This window comes from Apis mellifera, linkage group LG5 (assembly GCF_003254395.2).
Source record: "Apis mellifera strain DH4 linkage group LG5, Amel_HAv3.1, whole genome shotgun sequence".
NCBI classification, from domain to species: Eukaryota; Metazoa; Arthropoda; class Insecta; order Hymenoptera; family Apidae; genus Apis; species Apis mellifera.
This window is the reverse complement of record NC_037642.1, coordinates 7045257-7072621: the sequence shown is the minus strand read 5'-3', so window position 1 is coordinate 7072621 and position 27365 is coordinate 7045257. Positions and strand designations below refer to the sequence as shown.

At 29.0% G+C, this 27365-nt stretch overlaps 3 protein-coding genes and 3 non-coding genes across 9 annotated transcripts in view; 2 read left to right on the top strand and 4 right to left on the bottom strand.

Annotated features, from left to right (window-relative positions):
- Positions 1 to 642: 642 nt before the first annotated feature.
- LOC413691 (condensin complex subunit 3) lies at positions 643 to 4179 on the top strand. Its single transcript, XM_006564177.3, has 7 exons — positions 643 to 750; positions 877 to 1676; positions 1849 to 2380; positions 2476 to 2775; positions 2848 to 3210; positions 3297 to 3803; positions 3892 to 4179. Exons 1-7 carry the CDS (start codon positions 643 to 645, stop codon positions 4000 to 4002), a joined length of 2721 nt encoding a protein of 906 aa, XP_006564240.1. The 3' UTR covers positions 4003 to 4179.
- Positions 4180 to 5202: 1023 nt separating this feature from the next.
- Positions 5203 to 6700, top strand: LOC551480 (WD repeat-containing protein 92). Its single transcript, XM_623875.6, has 4 exons — positions 5203 to 5554; positions 5691 to 6191; positions 6289 to 6386; positions 6456 to 6700. The coding sequence occupies exons 1-4, from the start codon at positions 5288 to 5290 to the stop codon at positions 6661 to 6663; spliced, it is 1074 nt and encodes a 357-aa protein (XP_623878.1). The 5' UTR covers positions 5203 to 5287; the 3' UTR covers positions 6664 to 6700.
- Positions 6701 to 7645: 945 nt separating this feature from the next.
- Positions 7646 to 27365, bottom strand: part of LOC102655904 (DNA-directed RNA polymerases I, II, and III subunit RPABC3) — a 58882-nt gene continuing 39162 nt past the window's right edge. For all 4 annotated transcript variants that reach the window (XM_006564170.2, XM_006564171.3, XM_006564172.3 and 1 more), the window contains exon 4: positions 7646 to 8122. In XM_006564170.2, the coding sequence (XP_006564233.1) occupies positions 8005 to 8122 (118 nt within the window). In that variant the 3' untranslated portion in view covers positions 7646 to 8004. The remainder of the gene's footprint in view (positions 8123 to 27365) is intronic.
- Mir34 (microRNA 34) lies at positions 8465 to 8564 on the bottom strand. Its single transcript, NR_034294.1, has one exon. It is a non-coding gene; the product is annotated as a microRNA 34 (primary transcript).
- On the bottom strand, positions 12539 to 12632 carry Mir3730 (microRNA 3730). Its single transcript, NR_039518.1, has one exon. It is a non-coding gene; the product is annotated as a microRNA 3730 (primary transcript).
- Positions 13137 to 13220, bottom strand: Mir277 (microRNA 277). Its single transcript, NR_031518.1, has one exon. It is a non-coding gene; the product is annotated as a microRNA 277 (primary transcript).

Here is a 27365-nt window from a genome sequence, read left to right as displayed (position 1 = left end):
AGATATAAAAAATAAATTCTAATAAATACTGTTTATAAATACCAAAAAATTATTAAAAAAAATATTTTTTTTTGGTCTATTTTAATTTAATTACTTATGAAATAACAAATTATATTACATTATTACATTAGCATACAATTTATTTTTAGTACATTTCAAAAATTATAAAATTACAAAATATTTATAATTTTAGCAATAAATATAAATAATATCGAGGTTATGTTTACAAGCATGTTTATACTATAAAATAGATATAAATATATGCAATCTCTTATTTTATATCATAGGGATTTTATTTATAAAGATAGTAAAATATATACATTGATCTGTTTATTCATTCCATATCCTATATCAGACTGTAGCATTTTTAGTATTATTTTCAATATTATTTATTTAAATAAAAGTACAATTTTAAATGAAAATTGATAATTAAATTTATGAATAAAATAAATGAATTTTAAGCAATAAAAAGAAAAGATATTTATATATTTTTATTGATATTTTTATATTTCAAATTTTGTAACTTTATTAGGGAAAAAATTTTACTATTGGCTATACATTTGAAAACTTAACGTTTTTGTATTACATTTCTGTATACATTATTTCTATATTTAAAGTATAATTGTAATATTTATAATAAATATGAAACGAAAAACGGATAATGTTATAAAAGAAATATTTTACAATGTTCAATTTAATAAAACTTGTCATCAAAGTAATATTAAAAAATTGACAAAATGTTATGAAGAGGTAAATTTATAGGTTTTAAGTCAAATTCTTTTCAAATAATTCATTATGATATTTATTTATATTATAAACAAAATTTCAATATAATTATTTTGATGTTGAATTGTTAATTATTCTTTTTTATTTTAGAATAATACATCAGATTTTTGGGATTCTTTCATATCTTGCTTTAGAATTCCACTTACTATTCCACAGCGACATTTACGAGTTGAAAATACTTTAGAATTTATTGCTAAATTTGCCGCTAGTTTATATTCATCTACAAATGATGATGAATCTGAACAATCTTTATGTCCTTTTCTCATTAAGTTATTTGACTTTGTTTTAACAAATCATTGTGCAAAAAATCCAGGAGTGAGATTTCGTATTTGTCACTTTTTAAATATGTTATTAAATTCTATGGGTGATCAAGCTTTTATAGATGATGTTCTTTGTGATAAAATTACTGTTTCTATGATGGATCGTTTATTGGATAAATCTACAAAAGTTAGAGCTCAAGCAATATTTGCTTTACATAGACTTCAAGATCCTACAGATGACCAATGTCCTGTTATAAAAATGTATATATTTCATGCAACCAAAGATCCAAAAGCTATGGTTCGTAGAGCAGCATTAATGAGTATGGCAAAAAATCAACGTACTCTGCAAGTAGCATTGAGAAGGACTAGAGATGTGGATGAGATTGTTCGTAAAATGGCATATGATTTCATTAGTAAAGTAACAGTAAGATCTTTGACTATCACACAGAGAGATCAGTTGCTAAATGATGGTTTAAAAGATAGATCTGAAATAGTTAAAAACACTGTTCAAAATGTTTTATTACCTGCATGGTTAAGACATTATAATGGTGACTTTATTGGTTTAATAAGAGCGCTTGATGCTGAAATTGGTACAGATGTGTCTGTTTTAGCTTTAGATATTTTATTTAAGTAAGCATTTAATATATATATTATATATGAAATATGTATAATCATATATATATTGATTTACTTTAATATTATATATTAATATCTATATCAAATATAACATTAGAATGAAAGTATGTAAATAATTAATAATAATAATTAATTTTCATATAATATTTAATCTTTTTTTGATTAGGAATACTCCATTAAATACATTAATAGAACAATTACCAATAGATAAAGAAACCAAATTAATTCCAATAAATAAATTGACTAGTGAAACTGTATTATATTGGAAATGCTTAATAAAGCATTTGCAACATGAATCTTTTACAGAAGAATTGGAAGAAATTTTACCAGAGCTATCAACATTTTGCAACTATATTTCTGATTTCATTACAACAATATCATCAAGAGAAAATGAAATGTGGGTAAATCATATGCAAAAATTTATTCTATTACAATTATTTGAAATATCAACAACATATGATTTATGTGATGAAGTTGGTAGAAAAAAATTGAATGAGTTAATTTGTAATACATTAATGAGCAATAATTGGACAGAAAAATTAATTGAATGCATAGTAACACACTTACAAAAAATTATACCTGATGTGAATAGTAGATTGGATACTTTAGCTAACATAATCAGTGAAATTAGATTACCTTTAAAAGAAACTACAACTACACAAGTTTCAGAAGAACAACAACATCAAATTAACTTACAGGTAAGTTCATATTCTTCAAAATATTTAAATATATCATACACACAAAATGTTAAAAATATATAACAATTATATTATTTAATAAAAGTATTTTTTAGAGAGCAAAGCTTAAAATAAAGATGTTGGAATTGAAAGAAGAAGAATATCAAGCTATACAAGACAAACAATATTTGAAAGCAGATAGCTTAAAAAATGAAATAATCTCATTGACTAAGGAAATAGAAAAATTATCAGAACAAAATCAAGTAACAAGTATAATTAATGAAGAAATGAAAGAAAAAAGTGATTCTAAAACAATGATAAAATGTTTAACAATAATATGTACAATGATGCAATCTGTAACTACAATAACACCAACACTTAGAAGTCTTATGCAAATAGCACTTGACAGTTTAGATGTAAATATCTCTAATTTAAAATATAAATTTCATTAATTTTAAATATGTTTATTTTAAGAATAATATTTTCAGCATCCAAATGATGCAGTACATATATTGGCAATAAAAGCAGTCTCTATTTGTTGTATATTGGATAAAGAATTAGCTAAACAACATATTATGATGTTATTTTTACAATTTTCTTTGGAACAAGAAAATCCAGATATTTGGATTGTTGCTTTGAAAGGAATTTTCGATCTCTTACTGTTGCATGGTCTTGAATATTTTGATATTTCAGAAAAAACAAATGAGATCTCACTTGATAAAACTGAAAAATCTCGCACTAAATTATTTACAGATACTGATAAAGAAGTTTCTTTATCATTAGGCATGTCAGAAGCAGAAAAAGGCAATTACTGTTTTATTAAAATCTTAGCAGGATTATTAGATAATGAAGTATGTATATATAAATATATATGTATATATGTGTAAATTAATATTCTTATTAATTTTAAAAAAATAACAAATGTTTTTAAAAACAGAATCAAGGATTAAGGACAATTGCTGCTGAAGGTCTTTGTAAATTGTTACTTAATCGACGAATCAGTGGTTCAAGTTTATTATCACGATTAATAATTTTATGTTATAATCCTGTAAATGATAATGATTTTTATCTCCGACAATGTTTGACGGGTTTTTTCGATAATTTTATCACACTCGTTGATGCCCAAACATCATTAGAAGAAACATATTTACCAACCTTACAGATTTTATGTAATGCGCCAGAGATTAGTCCTTTACATGAAATTGATCCTTATGAAGTATCTAGGTTTATAATAAATTTGACTAGAGTTGGAATTCATAAATCTGATGCAGAAAATTATTGTGTGCACAATAATCTTGTTTTTAATATGCTCGCAGAAGTGTTAAATCCATCCAGCAAAATTCATTCTGAAGTTCTTCTTAAATCTTTAAGTGATTTGCATTTAGAATTAGATGATACATTGCAAAAAAATTTACAACAAGCCATTAAGAAAGTAACAAAAATGGTAAATATTGCATTTATAATTTATTAATAATGATATATTTTAAATTGTATATAAACTTTTGTATTTTTTTTTTTTTTTTTTTTTTTAGGTAAAACAGGATAAGCGATTATTAAAATATATTGAACTTTTTAAGAAAAAATTAAATACTCCTGATATTTGTAATGTATCAGAGAATGAAGATACTGAAGTTGATGAATGATCAATTATTCAGAATATTTCATTTAACTCTATTACTTTTAAGTATTTATGCAAATACAAAAAAATATTTGAGAAGAAGTTATCATATTTCATATATTAATCATTTCTTATTATATAATCAAAAATATGACAAAATGACATAATTAAAGACATTGTAAATATATACAAATTTTTTAACAAAGATCGTGATTATTTTATTTTTGTATTTCATTTTTCTTAAATTCTATTGTTTCAATCACTAATTTTTTAATCATCTATAAAATTTTAATTCAATTATCTCAAAGTTATGATATAATAATTATTGCATGTATTTTAACTTCACATTTATGATAAATAAAAATATTGGTCATTCCATTAAAAAAAAACATATATTCGCAAAATCTCGAAAAATATAATCTTAAAATAATTTATATTACTTGATGCAGATCTATATTAATGTTTTCTCTGAAGAAAATAACTCTCTCCTTGGATATTTTTTTTTAATTAATTAAGAATTAAATGAAATACTTGTATATTATATTATTTTATTTTGTTATTCCTCAAGAACATAGAGTGAAGCATTTATATATAAATAATTTATATATATAAATAATGAAGATAATTAAGTTGACAATTTCATATATTGTATCATATTTAAATATCTTTGTAAATTTATTAAATCCGTTTTTTTAATAAAAGTATAATTTTGCAAAGAATTTTATTTTCCCGGCATATTATTTTTAAATATTTTATATAGCTGGTAGATTAATTTGTTTATAGATATTAAACGCAGACTAAATATAAAATAGATTTATTTTCCAATGAATTTTTGTGTTACATAGTTATTATTATTAATATAGTTAGTATTATTTTCGTAATTCATAAACAATATTATCGATTCAAAATAGCGTCATAATCGAGAAATGTAAAAAAAACTTATTTAAAAATACTCAAGAGATGGCATTAATCTTCAATTTTTATTCTTTTCTTACTATTTTTTCTTCTTATTTATATATATTTTATCTATAATACTATAGAAATGATATTGATTTCATCGAATTAAATAAAAATAATTAAATAAAACTTGTTTATAATATTTAATTGTTACACCATCTTTTGAGAAAATATTAAAATTTTTCATATTATAATACCGATAATAAAATGAATTAATTTAAACCGTGATTACGATATTTCATAAGATGTAAAATCTATATTATATTTTATCCATGCTTTAAAAGAGCTAATCAATCTTTTGAACTTTAACTCTAAAAGTCTAACTATTTTATCATATAATTAATTTTGAAAATATGGAGAAATTTGAAAAACCACAGATAATTTGTCATATCGAGAAATCTGTAAATTATTCATTATTTGACGCAAAATGGATTCCGTGTAGTACGAAGTTTGTAGTTATGGGCTCGCGTCCTCGTGGTAGTGGTATTATACAAATTTATGAAGTTTCTAGTGGTGAATTGAATCTTATTAAAGATATTGAAAGATCACAACCAATAAAATGTGGAACTTTTAAAGCATCTAGTTTAAGAGACAGATATTTAGCGACTGGTGATTTCCAGGTATTCATTTATGATTTTCATAAAAAATGTAATATATAAACAATATAATTCCAAAAAATGAAAGAATGAAATTATATAAATAAGATTAATAATTCATTATTCCTACATACAGAAAACTTAAAGTTACCTTTATTAGGGTAAATTGAATATCTACAATTTAGAAGATCCCTCAATACCAATTTACTCTGTCTGTGCTCACAAAGAAATTATAAACAGTATTGATGGTGTAGCTGGACAGAGTATTGGATGTGGTGCACCAGAAATAGTAACTGGCTCCAGAGATGGAGGGGTTAAAGTCTGGGATCCTAGATTGAAAGGTCGACCAGTTGCCGTAATGGAACCTAAAGAAGGTGAAACTCGTAGAGATTGCTGGGCAGTTACATTTGGAAATTCATATAATTCTGAAGAAAGAATAGTAGCTGCAGGATATGATAATGGAGATATAAAAATGTTTGATTTAAAAGCAATGGCACTTTTATGGGAAAGTAATCTCAAAAATGGAGTTTGTAGTATTGAATTTGATAGAAAAGATATTCCAATGAATAAGTTAGTAGCTACTACATTAGAATCAAAGTTTTACTTATTTGATTTAAAGACTCAACATCCTAAAAAAGGATTTTCTTATCTAACTGAAAAGGTAAGATTAAAATATAATATTTATATAATGTAATTATATTGCATGTTATATTATATATTATATATATGTATATAAATAATTATATATATTGTTTTAGGCTCATAATTCGACAGTATGGTTAGTTAGACATTTACCACAAAATCGTGAAATATTTGTTACTTGTGGTGGAGGAGGAAATCTTTGCTTATGGAAATAGTAATTATAAATTTCATATTTATTTTTATCTTTAATTTTTATGGTTTTTTCATTGCTAAATTGTTTTAGTAATTATCCGGAAAAACGAAAAATAGTAGATACAGATGGTATAGATCAAGGAGTTGTTGGCAATTTGACACTTTTACAAAACATTACAGTTTCGTCACAACCTGTTAGTTCTTTAGACTGGAGTCCAGACAAACAAGGATTAGCTGTTTGTACTGCATTTGATCAATGTTTAAGGGTGATTATCACTACGAAACTTAATACTTTTTAAGAAAATAAATAAAGAATAAATTCATTTTAAAATTTAATATAAAAAAAAATATTATTTATTTATTTTCATTATATATTTATTGTGCTATTTATATTATTGAATGTAAATTTTTTATATTATGTTAAAACAAAAATTCCATTGTAAATAAATATTAATTTAATTTAATTTAAAATGAATTGTTTGCTGACTAAGTTATCGACTGTTTGAAATATGTTACAAATTTCTGTCACGATGGCGACACTTGTTTGCACCTATTGATTTTTATCGCAGCCGGCTTAGTATACGTATATTGCGCAATTTCGCAATTCGAACGGTCAGATAAAAGCGCATTATATGTTATTGGGCCAATCTATTTAGGATCAAACCCTTATTAAATGGCAGCCATCTTGTAATACAATGTGTTATGCAATATCAAACCGCCATATTGAAGATCGAGACCCACGCCAAGTGCACTTATGCCACATTGTTTGAGCCAGCCTCTGCCAGTTCGCATTCAGCCGTACAAGGTCAGGAATCCCGCGAGTTTAATTACATAAATTAGCTCTTGGCTGTTCCCCCTTTTGCGACGACGTGTCACCATTATACATTTTTTTTGTCTCTCCCTCTTATATTCACTGAAGCTGCATGCGTTCTAATTGGATCACATATTTAGTCTTGGCTCCGTGTTCTCCAAAATGGCGTCTTTTTATACTTCACAGCAACAAAACGAAATTAAATGAATTTTTCTTCATTATTGAATAATTTTTATATTTCATAAATTTATTGGAAATTTTTTAACCAAATTAATTTGAATTCTAATTTTTATTTTTATACCATTATTATAAAAAATATTTCTATTAATATTAAATTAATCCAAATATCACTATTTTTTCTGTTTTCTAAAAATTTAATAAATAATTATTTTAATTAATAGTTTTTTAATTCCTATAATTTTTATTATATGAAAAATAGGATAAATATAAATTTCACAGATAGAAGATTATTTTTTACATGAAAAAAATATCTTTATTACATAGTATAATTAATTTTAAAAATACTTTATTTATATATCTAAGAATTCCAATGGCAGTGACAATATTTAATAAAATATTCATGAACTGAAAAATATGATGTGATCATGAAATGATCAACCAATTAGCAAACATTCTTCTTACATAAATATACTGTTATAGATCAAATACACATACAATACATTTTTGTGTACGCATCAATCATTAATATTTTTTCAGTTCAATTATCTTTATCTTATATTTAAAATAATTCCTCATGAAAAAAGAATATATTTAAAATACATATTTTCTAAGTTATAATTGTAACATAGTTATAACAAATATAACATAGTTAGAACGCTAACTTTTTCATGAGTAAGTACATATGTTGATCTATCTCGAAACCGTGTAGGTTGTTTGCATCACCCTGTAACCTCATCAGCAATCCTCCAAAGGATACGTAGGCAGATCTGCAACAAAGGAAAAAAACAGTAAATGTAAGTCATCACTTATAATATGAATCAGCAAATTAAGAATATGGATATATTTATTTAAAATGCTAAATTTTTATCTGATTTTAATTTCCTAATCACCGGGAGAATACTGATTCGGGGGGGGGGGGGGGAATATATATATATATTTTGCGTAATAGATAATTCAAGAAAATAAATTTGAAAAATTATTTAAAATAAAATAGTTAACTAACTCTCAAAATTTTATATACTAATTTAATAATTACAAAGCATTGATTTATCTATGTTTCCATTACTCGATGATCGATATTTTTAAAACCTTTTCAATTATGGCCGCGGACCCTACGATCGTCATAATTGCAGTGCCGATAGCGGTCGTATATACAATGTAGCCACACAACCAGCTAACAACACTGCCAACATGCCAATCGCAAAAAAAATTCTTCCAAGGAATCCATCCCTTTCGTCAAGCATTCCCTCCACATGCTGCTCCACGGTGAATTCGATGAATAGAAATACAGCTTCTTTCTGGTGCTAGATTTATAAACTAAGCGTCTACTGATATATCTTTAAATATTTTAATGATTATAACGAGATAAATGATGTAGATAATAATGAAAAGTGATAAAAAAATACATCAATTGAATATTTTATAATGTAAAACAATGAAAGAAACGTAACTAATCCTAATCTTAATGATATTATTTAATCATTATTTGATTCATCTTTAAAATTTTTGAATATATTTTAATTATTTTAAACAAAGACTTTTTTTTTTATTGAAATAAAATCTTACATATTTATAGAGCAAGATACATTTTTAATTAACCATTTTTCAATAACAATAAGTTTTATTTTTATGCAGATTTAATTACTATTGTGATAATAAATACTTTTGGATATTTTGAAAAATATATGAAAATGTAATTATTTAAAAAACTGTTTATCAAAATTATTTATACAAGAAATTAATTATAGAAGAAAGTATAAAAATATAATAGAAATAAAATGATTATTTATCAATACACAATAAATAGATTATTTACGTTTTATCTTAAAAAAAGTGATATATATCCGCAAGTGATTCGTAAATATTTAAACAAGCGGAAACATATTTACACACATGTTTAGGAAGTTGCGCTGCTATCGATTGACCTTGCTCCCAAATTTCTGACCATCCACAGTAAGAGCTGATTATTTTTAACCAAAGTATTCTGAGTTTTATCCCCACCTATTCGTTCTCTCTCTCTCTCTCTTCTCGTCACTACTCATTCAATTGGTCTATCTCTATATTAAACTTCTCAGATTATTGGCTAACTTACATATTCTCAAAGTGACATTGATAATGAAATATATTTTTCAATAATCAATCACAAATTATTATTTTACAAGTATTCAATTTTTATGGAGCAAAATATTATTTATATCAATTTTTATTAACATTACATTATTTCAAGTTCTTTTTTTTTTTTAAGAAATATGATATACTAAATGATAATCGTCAAATATATAATATATATAAATATTAATTGCAATAAAAAAAAAATGTTACGTTTCTTTAAATGTTTTACATTTTTACTTTTTAGATACATTTTTAACACCGTGTAACAAACATTAAGAATACTAGCGAAAATTTAAATATGAATGTATAAAAACAAACTATTTTTAAGAAAAATCATGTAATTTACATAAATATGATAATAATATATATATATATTGTATATATATATGTTTATACTGCATTTTGAGACAGCATATGAAATATATTTCACGAATAAGATTCGTTTTCAATTTTGAAAGAAAAAAGAAAAAAGAATATGAAAAAAAATTTCTATAAATTCTGGAATAATTAAAGAAAATAATATTTTGGGAAACAATATTTTTGAAAGGTGATGGAATGAAATGAAATGATGAAAAAGATGCAGTACAGCATATGATTTTTATTGTCATTATAATTACAATGAGTAGTGATAAAAAAAGATGACAATTCATGACAACAGTGGAAGTTACACATTTTAATTTATATAACAAATTTTTATATATAAATTTTTCACAAAATCTTTTACTAATATATTCATATATATTCATATATATATTCTTTAAACTAAAGATTAATGGATAAAATTTATCTAAGATTTAATTTAAAAAAGATTATAATATATATTGTGAAAATTTAAATCCAAATCGTCATGAATGTCAACTGACTTCATCTATAATGATGAAATCTTAAGTAGAAAATCCTATATTCATGTTCAGACAAGTTTCTTCTAAAACTTTCCTATAGATAATAATCTATATATAATGTGAACAATAAATTAAAAACTACGTAAATACATAAATAAGTTGTAATTACATAAATATAATAAATATTATTTTTGAACGCGATTAATAATAAAAAATATTTTCAAGTGGAAACAGGTCTTATATAATGTAACAAAAATGTGTCAAATAAAAGGGCTAGAATGAATATATCGTACATATAAATATTGTGTTTGTGAAAACGATATTCGAGAGATGGATACAAGTAATAATGAAAAAAATGAGAACAAAAAAAGAACAAGTCGACTGCAAGAAACAACTATTCACCGATTACTCTCTTATTTACATCGATTTTTTTATTTAACTATTCCTATAAGAACACGAGTTTGTTTACATTACACACAATTATACAAAAAATAAAATACCAAGAAACTGTGCAACAAAAAAATCTTGTTGACTTTTCGTGAGAAGTTGATGAAATTCTTTTTCCAAGTAAACATGCCGGAAATTTATTGCGACACAAGCGCCACGGCGGTCAAAACAGGTTTCTCATATGTATGTCTGTATTGCGTGTAGTTCATGGTATTATGTCGCATGGACGTAATTATTACGGAATTTGTACTAACCATGAACTCGACAATACCCATTGTACTATTGATGTAAAAATATTTTTACCGTTCAAATTCAGATTGTTGGCATGTTTTTGATTTTCTCTATTTTTTTTTTTTATTTTAGATGTCAATTTCAATAAAATTTAAATAAGATTGTCATAAGGTTTAAGTTGCATACTTAAAGATTTTGTTCTTTTTTTATTGTAATAAAATTTTTTTCTGAAATATTTTTATTTATATTTCTATATAGATATTTCTATATATTTATAATTATGGAATATATGCTTCATAAAAGGGATTTCAAAAAATATATAACAATATAATTTCTTTATACTCTGAAATTATTAGATTCATGAAATATAAAATTTCAAATCAAATTACATATATAAATATTCTTTTTGGCTTTGAAATGGAAAACTGTATACAAGTTTATCTGATCTTGTATAAAATAATGCAATCATTTTTATTCATTTAATTTCACTTGTAATTCTGTCTATAAGATCTCTTATAGTAGTCTATAAGATCTTTTTATATATGTGATCTTCCAATATTACTAAAGAAAGTAACTAAATTATGCGTACATAATATATATATATATATATACATCTCATATATATATATTATATATGTATATTTCGTGGTTTCTTTAACAAATGTTCTATATTCTAGTTTTAAGTTATAAATTTCACAATCTCATTCTACATTCCAATTTTAACCAGTTGCTACACGCATAGAGACATACAAATACGCTCGCATTCGATGCGTGCACTCTGGCACACGATGTGCGTCGTTAAATCAGGGAATTTCAATTCTGGATTATTACTCGATTGATTTCTATTATTAGAAATATGTAATATATATCTTTTTTTTCTATTTCAACGTATTCTAATTTTTTTACATTTTGAAATACAAAACTTATAATAATCCAACTTTTTCCATACATTTTTATTTAGCTTAAAAAAAAAAAAAGTTTGATTGTACAAATAAGTGTTAATTACAATATATCACCTTGTATACTGATATATGAATATTTTTTTCAATATTAAAATATATACTATTTGCTGTAAACAAATCTTATCGTTCAAAAAGATCAACATTATCAGTTAACAAGATGTTATATCAAGTTAAAATATAAAATATTTAATGATAGGCGAGAGATAAAAGATTAACAATCTCAATAAAAGTACTATATAATATTTTTTAATGATTCATTACGATGTACAAATAACATTTTTCCAAATATGAAAATGTAAAAAGGTACTTGATCATAAATTTTTCTTTTTTTTTATTATCTAAATTGTAAATTTTGTAAATTCATTCAACAGATAAATTGTATTGTAAAATCGAACTTCAATGTGTAATGTAAAACGTTATGCGATACCGGAACAGAACACGATATACTTTGCAAGTAACCTAATCCCCATCGTCTTTCTTCACATATCCAATTGTTTCCTGATCTCGTCTTCGCGAGAATGTGACGTAACGTAATATTGTATCTCGGCAATGTTTTCAATGACACTGCATCGGCGACAAGTGGACTTTTAGCTGGGATGATACAGAAACGAGGATAGAGATGCGAATTTACAAATACACGCAATCTTCACCCTCGTTGTTCATCGCGATACATAATGAAGTTATCCTTACAAAACATTCCCCCCCCCCCCCCCTCCTTTCATTATCGTCATAAGAATCATGTCGGTCACGTCACATATCCGAATTTGAAGATTTTCATATATTTCGTACACTTTCTGTTTTTTTTTTAAACGATAAACAATTCGAGAAATTATGATTTAAAAATACAAAAGAATCTTTTTAAGAAATTACATTTTAATAATGATATTTAATCCTTCGAGCTATAATTCAATACGAAGACCAGAAATTCAGCAAGAAAAAGAACACGATATTATGATTTCTCTTCTCGAGAATAATGTGAAATATAGTTCGAAGAATTAAATATAAAATTATTATTTGCAATTCCCTTTTTTAAAAGAAGCAATCCGGTGAAAAGGAATGTTGATTATTTCACGTATATATATATATGTATGTATGTATATATAACCGAAATTTTTCTTTTTTTTTTTTTAATTATATATCGCACCGCCGAAAAGCAGCAGCTCGGTGACCGTTACTCTGGTGGCGGTGACAGGAGAGATGTCGTACCAGATAGTGCATTTACAGTATTCAGGGCCCGTGTAAACGCGCATCTGGCACGAGCCCCAACTGCCCTGTAATCTCATATTGGCTCGCTTCCGTTAGTTCTCTCGATCGTGCTCTCTCGTTTGTCTTTTATTTTTTTTCCCCTTTCTATCTTTCGCTCGTGTTGTCATCTCCTTCGTTGTTCTTTTTTTTTCTCTACTTTTATTTTTCATTCGATCTGCTTTATTTAACTTCTCAACACGCTGGAATATTTATTAATATCTTTTAAAAAAAGAAAGGATTTCCTTGAAAACTATATATATATATCATGGAAATCGTCGTTTTGTATCCGATTTATTTGATTACGTTTTCGATTACACTTTTATTAGATTTAAAATTTTTTTTTATAGAATAAAAGTTTTTTTTTATTCATAGGATTAAACACGAGGATATTTTTTTAAATCTGATTTTTTTTTTTATTCGCGCCTATAATTCGATTGTGTCAGTAACAAGTCCATGAGACATCGCGCCACTTCCTTCTCATTAATTTAACACTCGACGGAAGTACTTTTTTTTGCTTCGTGGAAAATGTGATCGGCCTGACATTGGAGAAAAAAAGAGAGAAACGCGCCAAGCCTGTAGGCAAATTGCTTTCCGACTAAGCGACTGGACTACTCACACTCGTTGCTTTTATTCCCGTCATGTTAAAGGACAATAGGAAAGGATGAAACAAAAGAACGCTCATTTTCGTGTTACCAGTTTCAATGGTTCTAGCACACCAATAGCTTGGATTAATTAATTCTCATCGTACAAACTAAACTTTCGGTTCATTTTTCTTTTTTCTTTTTTCTTTTTTGCGAGAAAAATAGAATGATATTTTTCGACGTTATTAGAGATTTTTTTAATATATTATATTCCATTTTTTTCTTTTAATAAAAAGATTTAAGTACAATCTTTTGAATTTGAAAATTTTAAACAAAATATTAATAATTATAACGTGGAATAATTTTTAATTTAACATTGATAGTTCGATGAATAATATTATACGAAGAACTGCCTATCTAATGTCAGCTGATACTACTTTCCACCGTTAAAGAGAGTCAAATGAAGAGAAGAGATGTCGCTAATAATAGACTGTCCCCGGTGCCGCGACGTCCTGGCGTCGGGACGCACTCATTGCGGTTAATATAACATTTTTAAACTAATAATTAAAATTAACGTTCTCTTTTTCTTTTTTTTTAAATTAACAAATTCTTGATTTACTCACATAAATATATCTGAAGTATCGATTAAAGTATCAAATATAAATTATATTCTTAAATTTACAACAAACATGAAACGAAAGCTGATTTATTAAAAACTCTTTGCTTCATACGTATGGATTACGTCACGTGACGTCACACAAAAGCGAAATGTTATTCACAGAAGAAGAATTAATATTCGCGTTTTATTTTTTCTTTTTAATTTTAATTTTTTTAAATTATTAGAGGATTTCAATTAAATTTCATATCTTTTAACGATTTAATATTTAAAATTTATTTAATTAATTATTTGTAAAATTTATTTACTAATAGTTACTATTTACAAGAGATTTAATTTAAAATGTTTACGTCACATATTTATCCACGAATTAAAATCTTAAATATCGTAAATCTTAAATGTCGTTTACGAAGAAAAATACGTGTAATATAGTCGATTACACAAGACTCGTAAAAGTTCTTGAACGACACCGATGCTACCGAGAGACTAGTTACGTGATGATGCATTTAAGAGTGCAATAATGGCACAAGAAGCGGACACGTTATTGCACAATCATGTTCGCGGCTTAGACCTTCGGTAATATTGACCGAACACTGGTGAAACCTTGCGTGCCATTTCTATTACGAATTCTTTTTTTCCCCTTTTTTCTACTGTTATAATATAAATAGATCATCTCTTTAGCTTCTTTTGTGAAAAATGAGAAAAAAATCATAACCGTCTTATAAAATTATTTTTGAGATTTCCATTTCATTAATCCAATTATAAAATTATGAATGAAATTTCGTCAGAAATATTTCTCAATAATTGAGTTCTCGTAAAAAATTGATAAAAATAATGAATCACAAATTTAAGATTATTATTATTAACTTTTGGTATATACGTATATCTTTAATTTACCGATAGAGCAATATAATAATGATTCATGGCGTGTATTTAATTAATCTGTCATATTACACAACATAACGAATTGGATTTAAAAATGATCGATTTGTTGAAAAACACTAAAGGATCCCATGTTACTTCAATGCGCCACCACGCAACATTATCGACGAAACAATTGTAATTCACATGTGTTACGCAATCGTGCCGAACACGGCTGAAAATATTCACTGCTTGCTCTTAAGGATTACATTTTGATGAATAAACTGTTCGAATCAATTACAGTTTACAATTCACTTTGGATTATATAATCAAAAAGATCGACCATGAACGGTTAAAGATAAACTTGAGGCGCGTGAACCGAACCGAAAAACAAGCGTAGCTGTGTTTGTGACACACTGCCTCATCGAGCACTACCGCCAATGAGCCAACCGCAGCAACTCACGTTCCGTGTTGCATAGAATACAATCAAGATTTTAATATTACACAATTATGACCTTGAAGAATCTAATCTGTGTGTTCAAGAATCCGACGAGATCAATTCGGAATTTGAGCTTTTCCTTGCTGGCCAAGCTTTGTATATTTATACGAAAAATTATTACGCGAATGTATTTCGAACGTTACTATTAACTTGTGCACAGTCCGATACATAAGACGACAGCGACACCTCGACTACAAGCGGGAACGACATTCACGTTCGAGATATCCAATCGACTGAAAGATGAAATCTTATGATCGTTTCCAATATTGAGTAATCCTCATAAATATATTTGTTTGGTCAATCATATGAATAATCATCGGAAAGAAATATTTTCCATAGATATTTAAAAAATCAACTATGATCGAAAAATCCACTATAAAGATAATCTTTAAAAAAAAAAAAGGAATATTTATGTAAATCAAATTGATGCCAAATATACTTTTCTAAAACTTGATATCTCTCAACATATCTTTTTGAAGCGACCAATCCAATAAATATTTATCTAATTTATTCTAGTTAGAAGGAAAACACGTGTGTATGCGATGATCACCATTATAACCTTATTTTAAAAAAGAGAAAAAAATTGGAACAAAGCACACGAAAACCAATTTTTGATAAACATATGTAAAGGAATGTACAATAAGGAAACTAAATGATCGGGCACGCAAATTTTGTGTCATGATGAGAAACACGATACGATTTAAACACACAGAGAAAGAATACACGCGACACGCGCGACGACTAGTTGACGACTAGAGTAGTAGTCGTGGTACTGTAGCAAGCAGCCACAGTGAACTACGACGTGTGACCGTAGAGCAGCAGCAGCAAGCAGAAACGGCGCTGCATTCTCACCTCTATCTCGACTCTGTTATACAATCCGCACGCATATATATCGATTCCTTCTAAATCAGAATTTCCTCAAACGATCGAAGAACGATGTTTTTAGCGTAGAGAATATTAAAACTATTGTGTGTAGTGATTGAATTTTAAGAAAGATTCCATTAATTTATGGAAATAGAGGTTAAAGGGAAAAGAGGAAATTGAAAATCAAACGAACCTACTTTGGTAACTAAACCGTTATTTATAGCGAAGATGAAGATAAGCTAGTAGTACGTAACTAAAATGCTATTAATAGCATTCTTCTTGTTATATTATATATTAAAAATATTAATCATTTGAATACTGTTAATTAAAGAATTTAATTTTTAAAAATTATTTGATTTGAAAATTTAACTTAACTGTATTTATTTTTTTTTGAAACAATATACGTTTCTATTATATTATATTGCAGCATATTTATTATTTCATGATGATAAAAAAAAATTGAACAAATATAAAATAGATGTTAAGATTGCATTTGTAATTTTTGCTTACACAATTAAAAATTTGATCCAAATCAATCTTTCTAATAATGTATGTTGGCAATGTTCGAAGATAAAAGATAAATAAAAGAAAACAAACTAAATTGCTGCTATTATGCGTGCTACTATTAATTGAGATGTCAAAGAACAAAGATTAATTGCTTTATAATTATTTATTTTTTTAAACGAAATAAGATTTCTTGACTCGAAAGTTTCAACAAAGAAATCGAAGAAAACTATTCTGATAAGAAAAAAATAAACCTTAGAAGAATCGAAGAATTAATTCTTTAAAATACCGATATATTTTTCTCTCTTTGAATAATGAATTGAAAATATTGATTTTGTAAGTTATACGAATTAAAATTTAATATAAACAGAGAAAATTGGAAAAATAAAATTAAAACTAAACAAGAAAATGAAAAACGATACGAAAGTGGAGCAAAATGCTCGTGAGAAAAATCCAGAAACGATCAACGTTTTAGTTTTCAGACGAGGTAAAAGCTACATAGAGCTGTGGTGGTTGTAATTGGACCACTTTGCCGTTAAACGAGCTTAACGATCGATTCTGCCTTCCACTCTAATAGCATAATACGGAGAGACGACGGAATGGATCTTCTGACCGGTGACGTTGTTTTAATACGAACGTCACTGGCTGACGAATATCTTGTGAATCATTCACCGATCTGGTAGGGAGTGTATATACGCACATATACAGATTATTCATATTCACATTCCAATTGTGTGAGAACGAATTATAAAAGACTCTTATCAATTAAATCACACGATACCGTATAAAACTCTATCCATCTCATCCGATACACACGAATTTCATTTCCTAAAGTGATCAATCTAAGAAATATATTTTTAATCTTTTTTATTTGAAAAAAATAAAAAAACTTCTGCTCTCCACCATAACGATCCATAGATTTTAGAAAAAAAAGAAAAAAAAAAATGTTAAAAATTACACACACAAAATAAAAACACACGAGAGTCAAATGACTGTATGCACCAATTAACAAACCCTTATAAAGAATTATAATCAACCACCTGGGCTTTACAACCAGTATAAAATTCAACAAAGTCGAAATCGATTTCTCCTATCAAAGAGATTACTTTTGTATCGGACCACTGTGCATTGAACTGAAAGTGATTTGAACCGGTCGCGTTCGCGGGCGAGATCGGGGGAAAAAAAAAAAAAAAGTCCGCAGTCTGGGACATCGTGAGAAGAACTAGCCGCGACTAGGCAGACGGTACGACATTGCGCTTGTAAAGGCGCCTTGTCGAGCGCGGACGACGGCGAATGTGTTACACAATACTGGCCGAAAAACCTGTGCCAAGTTGCGTGGCGTTGGGCCACGGTGTAAATGTGTGTCCACCTAACCTCGAAACCAGAGAGGAGGAGAAGAGAACAGAGAAAAGTGGTACACTCGATGCACGACCATTTTATGTATATATATATATGTATGCACACGCTCGTATAACCACGGCATGTGTCGAGGTTGTTGCGTGTCAGGTGTTAGGGTTGCGAAAAAGCTCAGGGTTATTTGTACCATTCGGGTCGTCCAGGGGCGTTATCTTTCCCATCCCACGACTTTAACGCTTTGAAAAATGATCTCAGAAAAATCAATCCGGAACATACAACAAGAGGTTAGAGATTGAATTATCGAACGTGCGTTACCATAAATGTACCGGTCCATCGAATCGTTTAATCGTTAAACGATAAATATCACAGGTGAAATTAAAAACGTGTTACGTACGGAACAATAAAGAGGAAATATCTTTGTTGTTGTATATACTTGGATGTACAGTATGTTAGAATAAAAATAGAGCATGATTGTTTGCAAGTCGAACGGTCGAAGCAACGAAGGTCATCGATATTTTTTCAAGCATAGAACCGCGCGCGCTTAGGTGTTTTTTAGAGATAATTTTGACCACGCATGATACGTTTTGTTGTGAAACTGGGCTATTATATAATGTTTTGTAACGAAGTTCTCGATAATAACATAGATAGCGCCGCGGCATTCGAATCTTGCACGCGATTACAACGCGAATGTTTAATTTGGTAATGAATATTTATAACAGATTATCATGTATGTAGAGAACGAAAATGATACTTATTAATCCCGAAAAAAAATCAATATTATTTTATAAATTTATTCGTATCGTATTATTGTATTTATAAATTTTTATGAATATTATATATATTTTTTTTAAACCGTTCCGTCAGCTCATAAATTAATTTTTTTTTTTAAATTTTGCGACCAATTAACTCGACCACAACTTGTCATTGAATATTTATTTTATAATATATGATTAAAATTTCCGATATAAATATAATAATATATCTTCTTGGAATTGTCAGTTAATGGTTGAATTAGAAGTTCGAGTCTGTTATAGAGAAAAATCGTACAATCTGTCGAGTAATATTATTTTGAATTTGATAAAAATAAATTTAATTAAATAAAATTTGATTTATATAGATAAAAAAACTTGATTTAGATAAAATTTCAAATTTCAAAATGAAGATTATGTCTAAATCTTTCGTCGATAATAGTTTGGCTTTATATGTGACTTAAAAACACTTTATGCGATTATGCGTATAACATATAGAAAGAAATATTTTGATTTTAATTATTTGCTTATGCAAATCAAATTCAACGACTGATTACAATTAAATTTTACACGATTAAAATGTCATTACATTTTTCTATCAATACCTTCCAGTATAAAAATGTTTAATCGGAATTTGATATCGTTGTTGTTTTTGAAGAATCCTGTATAATTCAATAACCTCGTTAATTTCATTAGTATCTTAAAAAAAAAATTCATCATTCATTAAACACGTAACAAATTTATATAAGAATCTTTATCAATAAACGAAAATTATTTCACATCAATTAATTATTACCAATGACTCGACGAAATACGATTATTTTTGATGAAAAAAAAATAATAATTCAACAGAAATTGCAAAAGAAGAACGAAGGAATGTATATATTTCTTGCCATTTTTTTCTCATTTCATAAGATAATCAATCTTTCCTTCTTCCCACGGAACCGAGCACAAACCGAGAAACGACATTTTGCCCGGATTTAAACTCACCTATATAACCAATCACGTTTCTTGGAATTTTGCGTTCAGAAAGAAATTATTAGAAAATTCTTATTATTACTGTACTATAAAAATCTTACGATTCTATAAAACGTGAACAGATTTTTTTTTAAAATAATTTTACAACTTTCAATATAATATTCGATACGTGTGGTCGAAGCACAAGAAATTTCTATTTAAAACAAGGAGAATCGAACGATTTAAAAACCACGCCTCTCATTTTTGACTGATGTCTTGAGACGTCGAAACGAAGAAAAATATATTCGATCGAATCCGCGTTCCACTTCCTTTTTCACGCGCCGAGGGAGTCGTCTCGTCGGTTGGGACAGATAGATATCCGGGGGTACGCGGATGGATATAGGTCACCGCATCGGGAACACGATCGATTCCCAAGGTGGATGGTGGCTATCGAATACGCGTCGAACAAACGGGCGCCGCTTTTAGTAGTTTCCGCGCGCGTGAGCGACCTTCACGCGAAATATAATTAGCGCTAATTATTGAATGCGCGCGGCTCGCCACCGTCCCTGAATTTTCATCGATCCTGAGAGAAGTGGAAGAGAAATAGAGAGAGAGGAGAGAGTAAAGCCAGCGTACGCGCCGCCACCTGCTATTCTCGCGCACGTGTGCTTTTACTTTTAATATCGACGTGAATCGTGTACAGGACACGTTTCGTTTCAAGATTTAAGGGATAGTTCCACTTGTCTTTGACCTTGTTCTCGACAATGTGATCTTATTTAATTAATTTCTAGTTTGATGAAATGACATATATAGAAGAAGGTTATAGAAGAAGGACGAAAAATTTATATTTATAGGTTAGATTAGCTGCAGATAAATAAAGAAGTTTCGATGAAATAAATTTTAATATTTAAATCAAAGTAGAATTGGGAAATATATGTTTGTCCGTGATGTATAATATTCTGAAGAGATTACAAAAGATTGTATTTTTAATTCTATTTAATTAACGATAAATTGAGGTTAGGTTCAAAAATATTTTGTTGTTTTTATTAAATTATTTGTGAAAATAAATAAATAATATAATACGAGAGTTCTATATCGAGTTAGGGAAGGGGAAGTGGCCTTGAGTAGTCGATTGATTTTGAACGAAAAATGTAGGTCAAGATAACAGACGGGTATTGCTTTCAATATAAATTTCGAAATTTTATCGTTGGAATTTTTAAAAATGAAAAAAAAAAAAAAATGATCTAAAACTATCGTTCATAAAATTTCCAAATATATTAAATCGGCGATAAAATGAATCAAAATAATTATTCTGTAATCTTATTCATTGTTCCTCAAGTGTGTTCCATTGATAATGGAACAGTCTATGTAACTCGCTCTTTTGATCAAAAGCACTATCGATCGCTAATTACCAATTATGAATGGAATTCTCACGCTAGAAGTAATGACGATAATGCAAGTTCGTAATTAGTTTTTAAAAATTTTTACGATTCCGTGAAGCATGAAAAAAATTTATTAGCTGCAACTTTCTAACATAAAAAATTAAAAATTTATTAACACAAATTTCTAATTAAAATCAAATAATTAAATAAACAATAATTCAAGATAATTAGAGAGAATATATATATATATATTGTATTAATTAGAAAAAAGAATTATTACATTTAATTAATTAAATTACATAATTATTATATTTATAAAAGAATATTGTAATAAATATAAAAAAAAAAAATATTGATTCTTTGTGCTTTCAAAAGGATATTCTTTATGAAACTATTTGAAACGTATGTACGTGTATTTAATTACTCAAGTAATTGATTAAATGCATGGATAATGAACTAAAAGAATTCAATGAATAAAAGAATGCCAGCAGCAATTATTTCAACCGCACAGAATCATATAAATTAAACATGTAAATCTAAAAATTGTATCTTTAACTTGGCATATATATATATATATATATATATATATATATATCATACGTGTTAGACGTGACGTCAGCTGGACTCAGTTGTTCGTCGATATTCACCTGCGTAATCGATGCTGCGTTCGACAATAAGCAATAAAAAAAAAATAAAAAAATAAATAAAATTAAATAAAACAAAAAAAAAAAACAGAAAAACAAGGCTGCCATTTCAAATCATCTCAAATCAAATATATATAATCTTTCGCTTTAAAAATCTAAATCTAATCCAAGTTATTATTTCTCAACATTTATCGCTTATTACTCAACATCATGAAAAATCAAATGATCCAAAATAAAATTAAGAAACAGAGAAATAATGCGATCTCAGATTTGCGAAGATGAAAGAAGGAGCAAAGAGGATGCAACAAGAGCGAAACATCGTTTGCCAAATACGAAAAAGAAGAAGTAGAATCGAATATACAAGAAAGGAGGAGGGGGGGAATGAGATAAAGTAGAAACAGCAGCCTCCCTTGCCAGGTGGACGGAACCTGGGACCGACTTAATCTTAGAACACGTATTCACTGCCAATAAACCAACAACGTTCTCACCACCACTTTACCCACTGTGCTTTACACTTTCGTCATCGTTGGTGCAAACGGCGCAGCGCGGTTCGACGGGACACACAACAGCAGCAGCAGCAGCAGCAGCAGACATACAAGCTATGACGATCGCGACGGCAGCACATGCAACACATCACGACGAGAAGCGGACTAAAGAGAGGTGTCACACTCGACGTACGCGAAAACTGACACGCTATCGCGACACGATCTCACTCTCTCGCGACATCGCGATGATGTGACAACGACAATGATGAACACACTACTGCTGGGAATGCATTAATAGTAGTTTACAACGCGCTACACCAAGATTACCAATATCAGCCAGAGAAAATATAAATCAAAAGATATAGAAGAAATATAATAAATCGAATTGGACATTGACTATGTACAGATAGAGTAAATGAACATAGAAGAAAAGGTCGTAATCGAAAAAATGACGAAGTTTATAAAAGACAATCGGTGATCCTTCTCTGACTGACTGGCTACTATGTAAACGCGCTTTCAAGTATCTCGCGCGCGCGGTCGGTTCTTCTCGTTGTCTCGTAAAACAACAACGTATCGCGCGAGGAAAGCGCACCTGCGCGCTCCTGCGTCGTTTTCTCGGTCGTGGCCCGTTTGTCCCTGTCATACCACCACTCATCTTGTCCCTCCCAGCTTACTAACCCTCTCTTTCTCTCTGTCTTTACTTCGCTCTTCGAGTATCCAAACCTCTCTCTCTCTCTCTCTCTCTCTATATATATATATATATATTTGCTGTCTCTCTCTCCTTTTCCTGCTCTAACACACACCTCTACACTCCACACTTGCCTCTGGCAGTCGACTGGAGAGGGGGTCACTAGGAGGCACCTTCTCTACCTCTTCTTTCTCCCTACCTTCCCCTTCCCTCCGCCGCGGCGCGGCGCGTCTCTTTCCCCGACAACATCCACGGACGACCCTGTAACACCACCCACCTACCCAATACCCAGCATGCATCGTCGAGAGTCGATTACCGCCGAGAGAGAACCGGGGACGGACTCTTCCACTCTCTCGATACAATCGCGCAGAGACACCAATATGGCCGCCACAGCCGACTAAATTCAACGCGACGTGTGCGCTTGTTGGGGGATTATATAAGCCGCGGATGATTAGGTGTTTTCATCTATGCCGTCTACGGCATAGCGAATGACTCAAGTACGTTTCTTTAAGGAAGAAACTGGTTTTATGTATAATTAAAATTATAAATTCCATGAGATTTGGAAATGAAATTTAATGAACTTGAAAAGCTTCTTGGAGTTTCCACGTGTAAAAAAATTACTTTTTTTTGTTCGAATACATGAAATTATGATATTTGAAATTATCTTTTCAAATATTTTTCAAATATATTTTCTTAATATCATCAAGTTATCCGATTTTTAAAAATTTCTATCAAGAAATCAATATTTCGATTTAATATCCTTTCTCGTATCGATTTTTTGATGAACTTTAATTCAATCCAAAAAGGCCATTGAATTTCAAAAAAAATCAAAGATATAAAATATCAGTTTTTAGTTCGCCTACGTAAATCTATCCGGAACAAAGATTCAAGTAAGCTTGTATGCTGCAAATCCAAAATTAGACACTGCCAATCACCGAACACAATCTATATTATCGAGGCAATCGATTACCTTCGACGCGTGTTGTTGAAGCCAGCCATACAGAGATATTAATAGCTAGATTAGGAAGGACCAACGCAAAGTGATTGTCCACGAGAGAGGTCGGATGCCAGAGAGGTTAATACGATTCAATGATGTTCGAGAAGTCTCAGTATTGTTACCGATTACATAAAACAATTCACTCACACGAAGGAAACATGAAAATTTGCGACTATCCCGATTTCTCGTCCTCAATCAAAATTTCAAATCTGTCGTGAAAGCAGGCATTGTTTTACAAGTAATAAAGTTGATTTGAATGTTGGCACGCTGACAAATTTGATGTACGCAGTTGGCTTTCGTTAACAAGAATTGCTCGGGTTCAAAATTAACGACGTTAAACGGAAGGAATAAGTTGTATCGAATCATTTCATACGTTATATCTAATAATAGATTTGAAACAATTTATAAAAAAAAATTAATAGCTTAAAAATGTTATACAATAACAAAAAATAAAATTACGAAACGAAAAAGAATCATATCTTCTTCAAAGCAGCTAGGTTAGCTAGCTTCTTGTCATAGCACTTGTAGGCATTAGCTCGCGCATGCGCAGTTAATAATCTGAATTAGCCGGATTCCAATTGAATTATAATTCGAGATCCGATTATGATTGACTATGCAATGATTATTTAATTGTCAATTAACGGGAATATATTATACAATGGTAGACGGAATGCCGGGTAGACAAGCTCGTAAACAATAATAAAATTATCCCCAGGGCCTCGGGAAAGAGGTAGGAAAATCAGAGAGGGAGAGGGGAAAAGAAGGAATCTAAAAAAACCACAGAGCTCCGAGAGACCGCAGTGCGTTTCGAAGGCCGCGTCGCCCTGTCTGACCACGAATCGAACTTTTCTACTTAGAAACCGAGCAGGCCGGAGATACACGAAGGGGTACGAAGGCAAGTCGATGCAACACGTGGCCCCGGGAATACGGGAGCGAACATCGCACGGCACAGACTCGATTATTCTAGCTACGAAAGTCCGGAACTGTTACATGCTCCACGTCTCAATGTCATGGCTTCGGTACGCGCGATAAACGCGTCCAAGCATGGACAGTAAAAACAAGATACAAAAGGGAAGAAGAATGTACATAAAAGAATAAAAAACGTGAAAAAGAAAAGTGAACGAAACAACAAAACGAAATATACATTATTTGTTTACACAGATACAAAATTTGTTAGTGGTAAAAAAGCAAACCAATTAAACCAATCAGATTATATCGTCGGATGATATCCAATAGACAGAAGCAATTTTATAAGACTTGAAATTTTGCGATTAATTTAAACGATCCATATTCTCCACGCTAACCTAATGAGTGACGAAATAATTTAATAAATCGCTTTCTTCTTGTATATTTTAATTTGTTTGAAAAATAAATTTATTTTAATGATATTATGATAGAATATATTTAGGATGGAAAAATAATTAAGAATCTTTATTACTTCCATATAGCCATCGTACAAATATTTTTTTTAAATTATCGACTTTTTCGAGATTTTAATCCAATTGTTTCTGAATCGTATTCGCGTAACATTCCGACACACTATAAGTAGAGAGAATATGCACGAAAGTAACTTAGTATTCTCTCGAGTAGGACAGACAGGTCGAGTAATTGGATCGAGCTGCGATTGGCAGCCGACTAACAGGCCTGTTTCAACCCCCATCCAGGAAGTGGCAAGGGTTTGAGAGAAATCCTATAATGCTTTGCTTAACTTGACCTTAATTTCAGAGGATACAATCTGATTGTCATTTATGAGTTCTCGGAAATTGTCGGATACGTATATTGCTCTACGGTGAAAAATAGATGAACCGGGCGCCATTTTCTTTCCATCAGAAACCTTTTATCGTTACTGAAACTCTTTCAAAGATAATATCGAAAATACGAAACATACTTAAATAAAACGTACTTTAAAATGCGATTTTATCCAGTTAAGTGGAAAGTTAACGTTAAATTTAACTCGAAAAAAAAGATTACGTTTTTACTCATTTTTTAAATTAAAAGAATGCACGACTGAAAGAGCGTATTAAAAGCACATACGTACCGTATTTGAATACAACATAAAGGATAGAAGTCAAAAACTGCATATATACTCTCCAATTGTCCTACTTTTTTTGTCATCAGAATAAACAATGAATAAATAAAATTATCAACAATGAAATAGTATGTAAAATAAAGCTTTATCTTTTTAGAATTTATTTTTTATTATTCGTATTCTCTATTTGTTCTTTCAAAAATTATTAAACAAATAATTTAGTTCGCTTATAGAATTTTCTTAAAATTACATTTTAATTCTTTGCTTTTCGATTTCTATCTTGGCAATAATAACGCAAAATGAACGAATTGGGTTCTTTTTTTCCCCTTTTTTATAATAATGTTTCTATCTTTCCCTTTTGTAATTCTATCTGCGAACAGAAAAAGAAGAAACACAGGAATAAAATGGTACCTTTTCACATCAATCAATAGAACGAAGAATAGAAAGAGTTTGATTTCTCAAACATTTCCGCTTTCAAAGTTTCCACTTTCAAACTCTCGTCGAAACATTTTCTTCCCCATTCAGGCATATTTAACGAACAAGGAAAAGTTTTTTTTTTCTCTCTCTCTCCCCTTTATCTCGACACGATTATTCGAGGAAAAAATAAATTGGATCTCTGGACAAATGAATTTAAATATTCCTTTTCTCCGTTATACGTTGCTGGCATTCGACGAGATGAAGATAAAGCGTATTTGCAAAATAAGATTCGTCAGAGATTTTTCATATTTATTCTAAAGAAGAAGAATATTTACGTAAATGTTCGAGACACGTCAGAATTGGGGTATCTTTAATTTTAGAAATTTATTATAAAATTTGAAGTTACTCTTTGAAGAAAACACCCGATGGTTGTCAAGAAAGACGCCTCTCTTTATCGATTAACTGATAATCAGCTTTCGTTTCTTGTGCGCGCGGGAGAGACGTCTTTATAACTGGCCAGGCTTAACCTTCGAGCATATTAA